Source organism: Populus euphratica, unplaced genomic scaffold (assembly GCF_000495115.2).
Source record: "Populus euphratica unplaced genomic scaffold, PopEup_1.0 scaffold58.1, whole genome shotgun sequence".
NCBI lineage: Eukaryota > Viridiplantae > Streptophyta > Magnoliopsida > Malpighiales > Salicaceae > Populus > Populus euphratica.
The window spans coordinates 1,006,318-1,023,148 of NW_011499864.1; the positions used below are offsets into that span (position 1 = coordinate 1,006,318).

Genomic DNA, 16,831 nt, shown 5'->3' on the forward strand with positions numbered 1-16,831 from the left:
AATAAACTCAATTCATAATGTTAAAAATTTAGGTTTATAAATGATGTGGTCAACGTAAACTTAAACGGGTCAAAACCTGATTTGTCAACTTGCTAATTTTTTTATTAAAATAATATTATTTTAATTTTTCAAAAAATTAGAATTTAAAATTAATATAAATTAACTTGAATTAAAATTTAAAATTAATATAAATTAACTTGAATCAACCCTTAATTTTTTTTTATTGACAGATTAATTTGTATATATCTCAACTAATATTACAGATTATAAAATTTATGATCATACAAATTTTTAATAATTTAAAAAAAGTTAAACTTATAATCTTTAGAATTTAAATTTAAAACAAAACTACTGCTACCGGGATTTATTAACCAAGGTGTGAAACGGGTATAAAAGGTTTGCTTCAGAGCATTTCACAAGTATTTGGGATTTCGAAATTGTTCAGCATCTCTTGGTAATAAATAATAATGTGATTTTATTGTAGAATGCTGTGGGTTAATCTGGAAAGGGAGTCGCCCTTGAAGAAGTATGTTACCTAATCTCTCATCAATTTCACTAACGGCGCCTTCAATTGCCTGACACTTGAATTTATGATGCACCGTTTAACGAGAATATAGTTATTAATCCTCAAAAACCTTCAATAATATAAAATAAAAAAATTAGAAAGTTATGATTTCTAAACAAGAGCAATTTAGGCCTTTTTTGCATATCGAATCATTAAAGAGGGGGGGGGGGGGGGGGTGGTGGGGGGGGGGGGGGGGGGGGGGGGGGGGGGGGGGGGGTTTTCTTTGGCTATTTTAATCTCATCATCGAATATGGATATGTGAATTAGGTTTCCGAATTAATAAATATAGTTTATCAATCCGATATATATATATATCAACTATATGTTTTATGTCAATTTATTTTACTATATGTCTAAGAAAGCAACCAAAAACCTTACTAGATTTAGATTAAAGATAACATTGATATAATCCATCATATTTTTCTTAACTTTCGGACAACTCAATCCCACTTTACTTTGCAAAAATTATTATAAACAGCATGCTTTAATAAGCTTTGTCCAAATGTTCACTAAACAATCATGTCTACTAACTTTCTATCAACATGTTAACTGATGGCTCCTAAATTTATACACAGTAAGCTGTTGGGATCCGGTAAAAAAGCATGTCAAAGTAAGCGCGTGCTTGATACTGCAGTAGTTTTTGCAGTTAAGGTAGGTTTTTTAATACGCGTTAATTAACCAAATATTTTTAAAACACATTCTAGACGGTGGTCTCTAATTATGGTTGTCTTTTTAGCAACAAGCATGAGCTCATTTAACATTTGAAAATCACTCAGGATGATGAACACTTCTTTCTCAAACGGACCAAACTTCTTATCATGTTAATTTGGTATGATTAGCTGACAATAATCGGTAATTAGTAGATAGTAGAACTTTTTGGTAGATTGGTGAAACATGGTGGAAATCTCTAGATGGTCAGCTATATATTAATTATTACACAGCTGTAGGAGGAGGCATCTTTCAAATGACCCAGCCTGTCTTGTGCTCAAGGCAAGAAGGATCAGCTTGTGGGGCATAGAATTATGATCCTTTTCTACATTATCATCATTTCTCCTCAAGGGACACATCAATCACGCACCCATTTCAGCCATGGACAAAAGAAACCCTGTGGACAAACGAGCTGAAAGCTTCATTGATGCTTGCTTTTTTAGCTTGCCTGCATCAGCTAATGGATAGTTGCCATTAACCATGCTATTTAGAAAATCATGATCTCGTGTTATATTCTCTTATGAATATGAGAGGATCTAAAGACTTAATGGCCAACTCCAACTTCTGTACATCGTCTACAATGTTTATCTAGCTTACAGAGGAGGTCCCCCGAATTTAGTTTTCAAACAAGTTGTTGTTGAAGATATTTTTGGTTCTCTGTTTTGCTTCTCATAAATAATCACAGATTCAGGAAGGGATCAACATTAATTTATGGTCTAGCTAGTGTAGCCACTGTGTATCAAAGAGATGCTTCGGTTCTCTCAGAACCACCTCCTAAGGGTTCAAATTCTGGTGAAGTTGTCGTCCGAGATGATAGATTTGAAAGGGTAAATTAGCCGTGTAAAATGTTTAAGAAAAGTCTAGTTTAGAGAAGTTGAAGAGTGGGAATACACGAGATTCATCTCTGATACAGTGCAAACAATAAGGACATGCTAGGCTGTGAAATCTAAATGTGTTTTTCGTTGTAATCACGCTCTCGACTTGGTTTAACAAGCGGTTCGATTATGGATTCTAAGAATCTTTTCTGCAAACTCATTATCAGGTAATTCTAGATACCTTCAATCTTTTATCCTACAGGGATGAAGAGCAAGGACAAAGTACACGATAGAAGACTCTTCTTGTTTCTCTTTCTAATGAATTAAACCAGTCTTATTATTCATAGATAATGAGCTAGACATATCATCAATTTCTTGGAGCCTCCTGCTGGATCTAATCAACCAGTCTACAACTCTTAGTGCCTGTTTGGTGGGGTTGGAATTGCTATCAAACAAACCATTAGAGACCCACCCTAATACTTCTTAGCCCAGTAAATATAATTCAGCAAGTTCATGAAGTTCAGAATACAAAGAATTGTGTAAAATAGATCCAAACGGTTGTGATTCAAATTATGTCCCCCGAGCCATTCATGATCCATTTTGCCAGTAATAGAGTTGATTATGGACACTAGTACGGAGCTAAGGAAGTAGCCCATAGAGGTAGAGCACCATGACAAAGCAGTGCAAAAACTTCTCATGCTATCAGGTGCTTCCGAGTAGAAAAATTCAAGCATCCCCTCAAGAGTCAGCATATCTGAAACACCCAACAGAAGGTACTGCCACCCTAGCCAGAACACAGACAATGTGTGCCCATTCTCTGCTGCTTCACGTCTCTTAAACTCAATAATAGCAGCCACGGCCATAGATGCTGATGCTAGTGCTAACCCAAGTCCGATCCTCCTGAGTGGTTCGAGAATGTAATGTTTTTCCGACATCTTGTTTTTGTAAGCGTTTGCTAGATGTTCTAATATAGGTATGCTGGCAAGCACGACTACGAGGGGGAACACTGTCAATGACTGGGTAGGGATTTGGAAATTGTTTATTTTTCTATTCATGATGCTCCCTTGTTCCACTGAAAATGTCTGTAGCTGGGCCAGGCAACAGTTCATCGTGATTGTGCTAGCAAAGATGGGAAGCAGGCCAAGGAAGGTCCTTGTTTCCTTGACCTGAACTGCACTAATGGTGTCATCAAATAATGCCTTGTCTAGGAATCTGCATATCATAGTCAGGAACAGAATTATATTCAAAGATTTGTATCTCAAGAATAGTTTTATATTACTCTAACATACCCTTTCAAGTGCAGACCCAATACTATCTTTTACTTAATGATACAATGTAACTGTTGGATAAAGATAAAAGAATAGTTTTACTCTCTAACAATTTGAAATAGTAATCTCAGGAAGCACAACTTTAAATACAACCAAAGATTGAAAATCATACTGTGAAGTATAAAATAAAATCTACCTGAACTTCTTAGGGGATCTTTCTCCAACTTCATCATTTTTTAGCTCTAGTCCTGATGAGACTTTTCGGTTCCGAGAAGCAGAAGCAAATACCTATGCAGTGCCACACATGCCAAAGGTAAAGGGTGCCTAAATAATTAGCACCTAGAAGACAGCTGAGTTTTTAATATTCTTGATTAATTAATGTTTGTTACAAACTTCTCTACCTTCAAGATTTTTGTGACTGGACTCCCACCAGGTCTTTTGAACCTGTAAATTGGAAAACCTGCAATGAAAATGCAAAGCGCCACACCCAAGACAACAACTGATATCTTAAAACTCCAGTTCCAGCCTCGGTTCTCTTCAATCCATACCATAATAGTCGAGGACAGCAAGCCTCCTAGGCATAAAGAGAAGAAGAACCAATTGAAAAATGAGGAAATGGACCGCTGCTTGCTGTGGTCGAACTGATCAGCACCATGTGCAGGCAAGCTAGCCTTGATTCCACCAACTCCTGTCGCAATAGCATAGAGTCCACTAAAAAGAACAGCAGCTTGAGAACTAGAAGGCCTTTCATGCAATGCTGGTTGCAATCGAGTGTCATGAGCTTGAACGGTCAAAAGGATCATCCCCTTCACATAGTCCATGAATTAGCTAAACACAACCTAGTCGCATGTAACTAATCAAGACAAAAATGAGCGTAAAAGGACTGCATACCAGTAACTCTATTATACAGAAGACAACGAAAGTCCTGAATCTAGTGAAGAAAGAGTCGCCGATGAACCCGCCAAATATCGTGAGAAGAAAAGAGGTTCCAATAAAATTAGTCACCATGTTTGCAGATTCAGAGATAGTGTAATGCATTGTCTTGGTGAAGTATGCCACAAAGTTGGTGGCGTTAGACAAGAATACCAAGTTCTCTAACACCTCCACAACTGAGACCAGAAAATTACATAGATGATTAACAATCTTTCTGTGTAGACACTTCAGTTGCGTTAAATGTTTCTAAATTTCTTTGTTTTAAGTGACAATAAACTAGATCTCATAGCTACTTTTATTTGATAACAATTATTTTCAGAACTCGACCTCAGGCCCTAGCTATGTCCCTTCCCTTATTTTGCTGGAAGACTATCATTGAGCTTAGAACCTTTAATGATAAAAATAGATGCCGAATATTTCTTGATTTTTTAATTAATTTTATTTTGTCAATGATTCCATCATTCTGTCTGTAATTAAATTCAAAATTTTTTTGATAGACATATGCCGCTGATGTTATTATCGACAAGTCCCGACGAAATATCCGTTTCTATTTGAAATTTACTGGTAGTGACCGAATATTTTCCTCTTCTACACTGTTTAAAAAGATGAAAACCACAGTACCACCTTTATAAATGAAATACCACTAACATGAACTACCAGTTGTAAAATCCTTCCTAGAGGATCCAATAAAATCAGTTCTATTGAATGCATGATTGACATAACAGACAGATTTGACCTCAGAAAATGCTTTATGGCTCAGAAATCATAGTTAAAAAGACCTAGATCCTTACAAGGACAAGCACACAAAAAAAAAAAAGCATGCATTTTGACAGAAAAGAAAATTTGTACTAGTTTTAACAGTTACCACAAGCCAAACTAGCAGCTCTCATTCCACCATGCTTTTTAGGATCTGCCTTCTTTCCTCTCCAGTCGAAGTACTCCTCAATTCCACTATTCCCCTCCTTAGTTTCCTATTATATTTATACATAGAAGCAAGAAAAGAGAAGAATATTGAGCAAATTTTGCTAATGTTTTTCTCTAAGATATTAGTCATTCTGAAACCACAAAGCATGTACGAACATAGCTAGCCTCCCCTATATGTGACTAGCTACGACCATGATCACCCAACTGGGGAGGGCATGGGGTGTCAATATAGCAAAAAGTACGGTAGCAGTCACTCACCATGAGGGACGGAATTTGAGCTCTCTCGTTCGATCGCCAAATCAAACTAAACTAGCTCAAAGAAATTGAGAAATGAAGTTAATTATGAACAAGGGGTTGGTGTTACTTTCGCTTTCCAATATGTGGAATGTTGTCTTGATGTTGATCTCATCTGGAAAACAATTTTATCCAGTAGATAAGAAAAGAATAGATTCCTGCGTTAAGGTTTCTACAGAAAAAAATCCTTTGTAGGGAAATTGCGGTTGCTTCTATCACTGAAGTACTGAACAAAGTTGACATATGGAAAAGGATTCTGCATGCTGTCAAGAGCAAAATAGCTATCAATGCATGGGCAGGAGTCACTGGATTCCCTTATTTAACAGCTTGCATGGAGGTCAAGGATTTGAAATATGCCATTCTAATCCTCTTCTTCCCGTTCTTATTTACTGTATTAAACCCATTACTCTTACAAAAGTTCAATGTATCTGTACTTAAAAACGTTTTTAGATGATTTTTTATTTTTATTTTTCTGCATTTCAGGATTAGATAGTCACTAGATCATTTTCTGTGCTGGGCTTTCACTCCGGTTAAAAAACATCTAGATATAATTAATATTTTTTTAATAAAAAATTAAATTATATAAAAGTTGATTTAATATGATGTTGTCAATTTGACTAATTTAAAAATAATGTAAATAATTAGTTAAAAACATAGTTTAATTAAAAAATAATTTAAAAAAATATTAAGATAACAACGTATTAAATGAAAGTGGGTTAACTTAGGTTAATCTTTTTAAATTTGTATCTAAAATAATGAGACCATAATAACCCATATAAAACAAATTAAAATAATTTATGAAGTTTAATTTCTAAACAACCTAATATTGAAGAATAAAATTAAAAAATTCAATTTCTAAACAACCTAATATTAAAGGATAAATTAAAAAAAAATTGATCCAAGTCAACCTGAATTAATCTGCTACATCCACGACCAAGTTATGAAGTTTAATTTCTAATAAATCTATTGTTGAATGATAATTTAAAAAAAAAATCAATTTAAAAAAAGAACACATTAAAATGACTTTATTTTAACCGGATTAATTTACAAAACTCATGATACAGAACATAAAACCAGAATAACCACATAAAAAATAAACCAAAATAGTTGATAAAGTTTAATTCTTAACTAAACCAATATTAAAAATATTTAAAGAAGTAAGTGGAAAGAATTGTCAATTAAAAAAATATTAAAAAATTGATTTAATTAAATTAATCTATCAAACCTATGGTGTGAGTTATGAAATTAAGATAATTATTAAAAAAAACACTATAATAAATCATCAATTTAAATAGTTAATAAGATAAATATTAAAGAATAAAATTTGTAAAATAAACATGGTCTCAAAAAGAAAAAAGATAAACAATCATTTTTACAATGAATAACATTTTACAAGGGGAGTGTAATAAAAGCAACACTGCTAAGCCCTCTTTATTTTTTATTATTTTATTATTTTAATTTCAATTTAATCGTACTTATATATTTAAATTTGGGTAGAAATTAAAATTAATAACTTACAGGGAGGATGAGCCCCCCTCTCTTTGCTTGAATCTTGTACTTCTACTTGCTTTGTTTTCCATTTTTAAAGATTTTGTTTCTGCTGAGATGAGGAGAAGTTCTTATATTCTTTTCCCGTCTCATTTATTCTCCACCCTCACTTCTACCAAATCCTCTGTAGGCCGTGCAAATGATCCCCTCTTTTATCCCTCAACTGGTAGCAACTAGCTAGCATTCGGATTCGTTGAACTTCGAGAGGTTGAGAAATCCCTTTCCATGGTATGAAAGTAGTTCTCTTCGAGGGGACCAACGTCTCTTTATGGCCATGGTCTTGTTGTAGAAACATTTTTATGTATGAAAAATGAAGGAAAGAATATTACGATAGTTTATTTGAATTCTATATAGAATTTGAAATGAGTAACATTTGTTTATTTGAATTCTATGGACGTGAGTTAGCAAGGAATTGATTTTAAAATTAATAAATTTATTGTGTGTTAACAATTCTTAATTCTAGAGTTACATAAATAATTATTGTGTAGGATGAAGATTTGTGTTTTCAAATCAAAACCAAGTCTTGACTTAGTCATTTAGTTATAATACACTTAATTGAATATTTACAGTTGAATTGATAGATGAAGTGCGTGAAAGAAAGTTTAAAATGCATCTAGGCTAGCGGAAATTAGGAGCTTTGTGCAATTATATGGAAATATGTCATAATTAGATAGAAATCTATCATACTACATGGATACTCTAACAAATATTTTTATGAACAAAGAAAATAAAATAAGACATAATAGTTTGTTTAGTTACATCAAATTAGTAAAGTGGCTAAAAAATATTATTTATTGCTTTGGATTTAAATATTTTCACAAGTTAACTGGAGATCTAGTTTTATTAAAACCCATCTTTTTGGTCTATCCATTACATGAATTTCCTCTGGACTTGAAGATTATGTTTGAGTTAATTTTGTTATTTATTATTATTATTATTATTATTTATTTTATTATTTTTAACTATCTCTTTTTTGTATTTTAGAATTTTGATTTTTTCTACCTTGTTAAGGTGGATTTGAGGTCTATATAAAAACTTGTAGACCTTCTACAAAAGCAAACTTGCTCAAATTAATATTTTAAAAATAAAATTAAGATTTAAGGATTTTTTTGTATTTTAACCAATTTCTATATTTTTATTCTTGGTATTGCCTTTGTTATGTTTTTATCTACATGAGTTAAAATCAAAGCCTAACAAATCTTAGTTGTTATCTTCTTGGGATGCATGTTGCAGAACAACTATAATTGAAAAAAAAAAATTATTCTTGATAGTTGTTTTGCTTTTTTTTTGCACTGTAAAATAATCATGGTTAAAAAATATTGCAAAATAAAATATATTTGTGTAGAGGATGGAATGAAAAGGTTCTTTATTAAAAAAAAAGATGTCTATGAACTTAGTTGATGTTATTTAAAATTTTAATAGTAAAACTCATAATAAAATAGCTCACATAAAGATATTGTGTTTGAGATCTGCAATAGGACAACCAATATAAAAATATTGTGTTAGAGACTCAGATAAGATATTAAAGAATTATAACTCATGCTCATAATAATGTTATTGAAAACAATGTTTAACTTAAAATTAAATTTAATGATGAGTTTTTTTCAACCCGATAAGACTAATGCAATATTTTTTTTTTAGAAAAATAAATATTTTTTATTTTTTATTTTTTATTTTTTATTCTTTGTTTCAATACTTTTCAATTTTAAAATTATTTTTTTTCTAATTTATTTGTTTATTATTGAGATTTTTTAGTTTTTTAATAAAAATTGTTATAATAATTTTTTGAAAGGTGGATATATAAATAAATAAAATTAAATATTTAAAAAATTTCTTCGTCGCTGGTTTTTTTTAAAATATTAACTTATAATAAACTTCATTATTAAAATGCTATTAACATAGGTTCATATACATAATGATTGTCTTCATTGAATTATGGTGTTAGGGTTTTGACTTCTTCAATTTCAGTTTTTTAAATCAAAATATGATGAACATCAATTCATGCACATGATGATTGCGTTCATTGAATTCTAGTTCCTGTCAACATTTAACACCAAACAAAATTCACAATCAATATCATCACTAGGGGAATAATACTCGCCACTCAACACGTAACTTTAAGATTGATTGATCTTGCTTCACCCTCACAAAAAAAAAATAAAACAAAAGAAAATAGAAAGTTTATATTTCAGTGTTTGGCCTAGCGGTGGAAGAGAAGACTCCTTTCACTGCACCTGATTCGAGCCCTGACGTGCATGTCTGTTATCTCCGCGGTGTCTTACATGCCTACTCAGTTTGCAGGGTACTCAGTAGGCCATGGAGATTAGTCGTGGTACGCACAAGCTGGCCCGAACACCCCACATAAATAAATAAAAAAGTTTATTAGAGGAAAATGATTTTTTCAAAAGTACTTTTCATGATAGTTTTTAAAATTCACAATTAATATCATCATTAATTTTACTGTTTGATATTATGATATAAAATAATTTTTAAAAGTATGTTTTATTAAGGTTTTGTTTATCTGCTGAAAAATAATTTTTTTATATTAGATAATATTATAAAAAATAAATTAAAAAATAAATTTTAATTTTTAAATACGTCCTAAAAAATAAATTAAAGAAACTTATTGATATTTTTTTTTCAAGTTATATAACCGATATAGAACATTATATTTAAATATTTGACCACTTGTAATAAACAAAATGAAATATAAAAATGTAATAGTTAAATCTTTTTTATTATATAATATATTTATATATAGTTTATTTTATAAAATATAATTATAAATATTTTAAATATAATATTATAGATATATAACCTTCCTAGGTGCGCGCGCAACATCCCAATTTTTTTACGAGGTGTTTTCTTTGTAATGAAAGGAGAGTATTTTCAAAATATCTAGTCTAGCAAAATTGACATTTAATAACTTTGATAATCAAATATGATTTTGGGTGGCAAAGAAAAATAGCTGAAAGGGAGGACGAGTTCCCCTTTCTTGTTTGAATTTTCTACTTCCACTTTTGAAGATTTCGTGTATACTGAGCTGAGGAGAATTTCTTGTATTCTTTTCCCTTCTCAGTCATTTTCCTGGAAAAGGTAATGTTTCTCTCCTCTCTCTTTAATCTTCCACGGGCTGTGCAAATCCCCTCATGCCCACAAAACTGAGGTCAGTTCCATTGCTCCATTGGTATGAAATTAGTTCTCTTCAGGTGGACCAATGTCTCTTGTTACTTTGATTTTTTATATGATTTCAAAGTTCAAGTTATTAATTATTTATATGATGGTTATTAGAGGTTTATATAATCGTTAATTTTAGGATCTATAAGATTAGTCGTGATACCTACAAACTAGTTCAAACATTTATATTAATTTAAAAAAATAAATCCATGGATTTGCTGTGGAAATATTTTTATGTGATGGAAATGAACAACAAAGAATAGGATGATAGTTTATTTGGACTTAATATAGAATCTGTAATGAGTAGCATTGTTTATGTACATTAAAAATGTGATTGGTGCATTGTTTGCATATATATATATATATATATATATGAATGTAAGTCAGCGGAGAATTTAATATAAATTTTAAAATTAATAGATTTATTACATGTTAAAGATTTTTTTATTATTACCCTAGAGCTACAAGTTAGCGTTTTAGGCTTTTGTTAACCCTACTAATTTTAGTTTTGACCCTTCTATGCTTTAGCTTTTACCTTATAAACAAATCATGGACGGTGAAAATGCAAAGAATATAACTCAGAGGGGCAGAGAGGAAAACTGAATTTGCATTGTGTTTATTTATGTTTTTTAAAGTATTTTTCACTTGAAAAAATTATTAATTTTATTTTTTTAAGTTATTTTTTATAGTTTTTATATGGTAATATAAAAAATTAATGTATTTTTAATAAAATATCATAAACCGCAACATTCAAACACAAATAGACATTCAAACCAAATATTAACATGTTGGACTCGGTTTATTCCTCAATTAAATCATTAAAATTAATCATAGCCATGCTCATGTTGATAGCATCTATTGAATCGATGCAGAATCGTGTGATTTCTTCCTAAATGGATAAAAAATGGTAAAGTCAAGATGAATGCCAGAAGAAAGCAATTTCCTAGCATTGAGATTAAAAATATATATTTATTTTAATTGTCAATAGAAGAACAGCTCACTTAGGGGCAGGGCAGTTTTGAGGAATAGATTGCAAAATCTTAATCTTTAGGGGCTCATAAGGTGGGCTGAAGGAGTGCGTGTGATTTACAAAACCTTTTCACCAGCAACAGTCTTTTACCACATGACTTACTTGTTTGTAAGCCCGCTATTAGATAAAAGGATGATTAGATTTGTTAGGGTTGTTTTTTAAAATATTTTTTATTTAGAATTATATAAAAATATTTTTAAAAAAATTTATTTTTAATATTAGTATATTAAAATAATTAAAAAAATAATTTCAAGCTAAAAAAATCAAAAATTTATAAAACATAATTTCTACTATAAAAATAAACACTTCCAAAGAATTAAATAATTTTTTGCTCTATGATGTAGTGGAATAAAAAAGATTTGATATATAAAAAATAATATTTTTTTGATATTGTTATTAAATTCAATTTAATACGCAGAAGCTAAATCCTTCTAACTATACTTGTTATCTAGCTCAAGCTTCAAATTAAACTGTATAAGAATTGCATTAACATTATCTAATCGACTTGACAAGTTAAAAAACTTATATTTTTAAGATAATATCTTTTTATAAGAAAATATTAAAATGATAACATATCACATCAATCTGATTCAACTTAGATTAATTCATCAAACTCACAACTTAAAATATTAATTTCATTGAGTTTAATAATTTTTTTAAAAAATTATTTTTATTTAATTATATGATAAAAATAGATACGTGCAAAATCAAATACTAACTCAGAAGTGAGAGTGTTTTTATTAGACCACGATAACCCCATAAAAAATAAATCAAAATAAATTATGATTTTTTAAAATTATCTTTTATTTAATAATATGGTAAAAAAATAAATGCTTAAAAAAATAAGTATCAACTCAATGAAAATATATTTTTTTAGATAACCTCATAAAAAATAAAACATGAAGTTTAATTCATAATAATTATGTTTTTATTTTTCATAATCATTTTTTTATTTATAAATATGATAAAGAAAAAACATGATTGTAAAAATAAATATCAATACAGTTGTGTGACATTTTTTCAAGACCATGATAACTATCATATATATATATAAGAAAAATTATAATAAATAATAAAGTTTAATTTACAATAAACTTGATATTAAGAGATTGAATGAAAAAAGAAACAAAGAAAGAAAATTCATGTCACTGATCCCATGAACACTAACATGCGAGGAGAGGAACCTTGATTCGCTGTGGTGCACTATTGGAAAAAGGCAAAGGCAGCCCACGGCCCAGACAAATATTCTGATTAATAAATCCGTCCAATCAGAAAACCCAAATTTTGTGGGCCAGTTAAGATAAATCCACGGCACAGTTTATTACGGTAGTAGTGAGGAACACCAAATCTAAACTCTCTAAAAATATATATATCGCATAAAACCCTAGCTCGTCTCTTTATCCTCCTCTGTCCTTTAGGGTTTTCGAACAGGAGAGGCAGCGCAGCTATCCAAGCAGGTTCCAAACCCTACTCTCTCTCTCTCGATCGACCGTTTTGCTTTTCGTGCATAAAAAACTATTCTTTGGATCTTGTAGGTCTTAGATCTCTTATTCATTTCTTGCGTGCTTTATGTAATTGCAGAAACAATGGCTATTCCTTTGCTGACGAAGAAGATCGTGAAGAAGCGGGTCAAGAAGTTCAAGAGGCCCCAAAGTGACCGCAAGATTTCTGTTAAGGTATACATATTAATATGTAATGACATTGAATTTATGTTCTTTGTTTGTTTAATGAAGCAGGATCGATGCTCAGGGTTGTCTTATGAATGGCTTGGTTACTGTTCGAGTTTTTTTCTTGTAGTGTTCTGTTCTCAGATGGATTTGGGGGTTGCCCAGTATTTTGTTGTGCTTGTCAAGTCGTCTTTCGATTTATTGAATGTCTTTTTCTTTTTGTCTTTGAATTTCAGAAAATGTATGTTGTATTTTATTTGTATTGTACATGTATGATTTGGCTAGAATTTAAAGCTAATGATCCGTGTACAATAAGCCGATGCTCTGGATTGACTTGATGAAGGAAGCATGGTAAGGTACACGGAAATTTAAGTTTTGGGTCAGCATGTCTGCTTCCTCTGATGCCTCTCTTTGGAGGATTTGATTTGGAGGCCTGGTTTAGACCCACATTTTTCCTGATTCTACTTGTTTACCAACGTATAGGTCATATTCTAAAAATTGGGAGCTCAAGAGCTGTGCTTTTTTAAGTATGTTGTCTCCTGGTCTGCAACAGCTTTCTATATGTTCTCATCCATGACTAGGGCTGTTGTTTTTTTTGTTAATTGTAGCCCATTAACACCATCAAATTATAACTAGGGAAGTCCTAAGGCGCTGGGGTTGATATTGGTGATTCAAATTTGAACTGCACAAAAAAATGAAATTTGACATATCTACTGCTATTGAAATTTAGATTTACATGTTGAGTGTTATTTGTATATTCATGTTTTGTCTTTTCGATGTTGTGTTTTTAATGTTTGTTTTTTCTTTTCAATCTAGCTCTTCAAAAAGCTTTATATGGCTTCTTGATGTCTCTTACACGATATGTTAAATGCTTTTTAATGTTTGTGGCAGACAAACTGGAGGAGGCCCAAGGGTATTGATTCAAGGGTCAGGAGAAAGTTTAAAGGATGCACTTTGATGCCAAACATTGGTTATGGCTCTGACAAGAAAACTCGTCACTATCTCCCCAACGGGTTTAAAAAGTTTGTTGTGCACAACGTGGGGGAGCTTGAAGTCCTGATGATGCATAACAGGTACATGACTCTCATGCCTTGATACTTTTGCTTCTGTCTAGTCCACTCTCCTCCTTATATGAAGACCTGAATTGCTAATAACTTGTTATAATTCTAGAACTTACTGTGCTGAGATTGCCCACAATGTATCAACCCGGAAGAGAAAGGAGATTGTTGAGCGTGCAGCACAGTTGGATGTTGTTGTCACCAACAAACTTGCTAGGTTGCGCAGCCAGGAGGACGAGTAAAATTTGGTTCTATGTTATGTTTTGTTTTGCTTTTGCTAAGATACTCCCCTTGCACTAGGCAGTTTCAGCACCTCGAGTTGACTGTTTTTATGATAATATTGTCTTTTGATTGGAGGCCTTTAATTTTGAATCAAAACAGTTCAGTTTTCTATAAATTCTTGTCTTCAACTCAACTATCCAAGACTTGATCAACAGGATGACGCATTCTAAATGTTACTCGTGGATCATGCATAGTTGATTTGGTTGCCCCCGTAAAAACTTGTCTAAGACCCGGTTGGGTTAATTTCAAGGATTTTTTTTATTTTATTTTATTCAAAATTACATCCTTTTGGAGTTAACTCAGTAAACCTGAATCTTGAACGTCAGCTAGGTCAGGAGCAGACTTGATTTCTTAACAATGATTATAAGGTATCTCATAACACTTGTAAATTATATGAAGTCTTTCAATTACTAAAGCTGGATAGATGGGAGGGTTGCAGGTTTGTGATATTGTTTAATTTTGAATAAATTTGAAGCAAAATTGATAAAATGAAGGAAGTTTTTGACTTGATTACTATCTGGGTTTTGCGTAAGGGGCTAGACTGAGGTTTCTCCTGCTGTCAACAGTAGGTTTCGACTCTGATGAAATGAAAGGTTGTGTGTTGCTATATGAATTTATGATCAAGTATTTATTTTTCAATTGTTTTATTTGAGTTTCTATACCATCGTTATTTTGAAAAAGAAAATGTCCTTTTTTTTCAATTTAAATGACTTGTACCTTATGATGACATTTGATAGATGAAAATATAATTTTTTTTTGTCCGCTTTTTTATCATATACAGGACATAATAGAATGTTTTAAATAATTGCTTTAGGCATAAATTGTATTATTTTGGAGGCTGTTTTTACATTTAACTGTATTTTACAACCATTTAATTGTCATTTTTTTTAAGAAAGTAATTTTAAAGATTAAAATTATATATCCATACTATTAAATTCATCCACTGTGAATGTTTTTCTTAAAAAAAAGTTACATTGATTTCATATTAAAGCAACCTAATGAATGAATTGACATACAAGTCACCTTAAATCATTATCTAGCAATAAATTAGTTTTTTTTCATTGCGAAAAAATAATTATTTATTTTTTAATATATAATACATAAATAAATGAGAAAAATAAATTGTTGGAATCTTTTTTCAAAAAAAAAGAAAGAAAGAAACATGAGAAAAAAACAATATGTAACCTCGGGTTAGATCAAGCTAGCGCATGCAAGTACGGGTAGAAGAAAATGAATGGAACGAGGTGTCAGAAAATGAATGCAACGAGGTGTCATTTGTATGGATGATTAATATCTTCTTCCTTAGAAGTATAGTTTTATATTTGACTTGAGGTTGGAATCGAGTCTGATTAAAAAAAAAAAGACTCGATTAAAAAAAAATTAGTGTAGCTTGATTAATTTGGTAATTCGGTAAAACCTAATTAAAACTTTAGTTATAATCTATTAACTTTTATTTTTTACTAAAACAATATTATTTTGATTTTTTTAAAAGAAATAATTTGGCCCACCCAATGATCCAGTTAAATTCTGAAACCTGGATTTTGAATCAAGCCGGGTTTGAAAACCATATTTCAAAGTTATCAACGGGGTCTGAAAACCATATCTCAAAGTTTTCTTTCAAATTTAATTTTTAATAAAATTAATACGCAACAAATCCCATGTTAAAATAAATCAGTGACACTCACTGATTAAGGAGTCATGAAGACAAAATGCAAATATAATCAATGTTTTAAAACTTAAACTAGATACTGAATTAGATTGTTAAGTCAATTTGAGACTCATCGATTCAAAGTTTAAACTAGTTTAAATTAAAAAATATATAATTTTTTATTTCAAATAATTCAATTAAAAATTCAAATAAATTTAATGACCTGATATTAAATTTTAAAATTATGATATAAATACATGCATCCATACATAAGATTGCACTAATACGTATCTTTCCTCAGCATGGGTGGTTGAGTTCTATATATAAGAGGGGTTCGTATCTAATGGATCGTCCTTTTCCCTCAGCACGTTCCCACGTGCCTACCATTATCTAGCATCTCTCAATAATGCATTAATGGCAAGCATGATGCATGTTTTGTGGTGGTGGAAAAGTTGAAACCACGTGATTTTGAAAAAAAATAAATAAATAATAAGATCGAATCTCTTAGGAATTTTAACCAGATCAGTTAAGTTATGAGTTAATCTGTTGAAGGTTAGGTTAAATCCCGGGTTAAAAAATTTACTTTCTCTTTTTCCTTCTTTCTCCTTAAATTCAATGTGGGGCCTTTCAGAATCTGATCCATGCTGTTTTAAATTACAATTTTTTTTATTTTAAATAAGATATAAAGGTATAGATATTTTTTTAATTTCATTTTTTTATATTTTAATTTTTAAAAAATTTTGATCATTTTTTAATTACTATTTTCTTATTATTTTGAATAAATTATAAAAAAAATATTTTTTTAATTTTATTATTTTTAATCTTCAAATTTTAATTTTTATTGTTTTGATTGCTATTTATTTTATTTGATATTTTTTATTACATTACAAATTTAATCTTCATTCTTTTTATTA

At 30.5% G+C, this 16,831-nt stretch overlaps 2 protein-coding genes across 2 annotated transcripts; one reads left to right on the plus strand and one right to left on the minus strand.

Moving 5' to 3' along the window:
* Positions 1-1,638: 1,638 nt before the first annotated feature.
* LOC105125711 (protein NRT1/ PTR FAMILY 4.2) lies at positions 1,639-5,967 on the minus strand. Its single transcript, XM_011026278.1, has 6 exons — positions 5,472-5,967; positions 5,155-5,260; positions 4,248-4,465; positions 3,758-4,162; positions 3,553-3,644; positions 1,639-3,300 (listed from the first exon to the last, which is right to left on the minus strand). Exons 1-6 carry the CDS (start codon positions 5,472-5,474, stop codon positions 2,562-2,564), a joined length of 1,563 nt encoding a protein of 520 aa, XP_011024580.1. The 5' UTR covers positions 5,475-5,967; the 3' UTR covers positions 1,639-2,561.
* Positions 5,968-12,610: 6,643 nt separating this feature from the next.
* Positions 12,611-14,414, plus strand: LOC105125712 (60S ribosomal protein L32-1-like). Its single transcript, XM_011026279.1, has 4 exons — positions 12,611-12,719; positions 12,844-12,938; positions 13,821-14,002; positions 14,100-14,414. Exons 2-4 carry the CDS (start codon positions 12,849-12,851, stop codon positions 14,227-14,229), a joined length of 402 nt encoding a protein of 133 aa, XP_011024581.1. The 5' UTR covers positions 12,611-12,719; positions 12,844-12,848; the 3' UTR covers positions 14,230-14,414.
* The last annotated feature ends 2,417 nt before the right edge of the window (positions 14,415-16,831 follow it).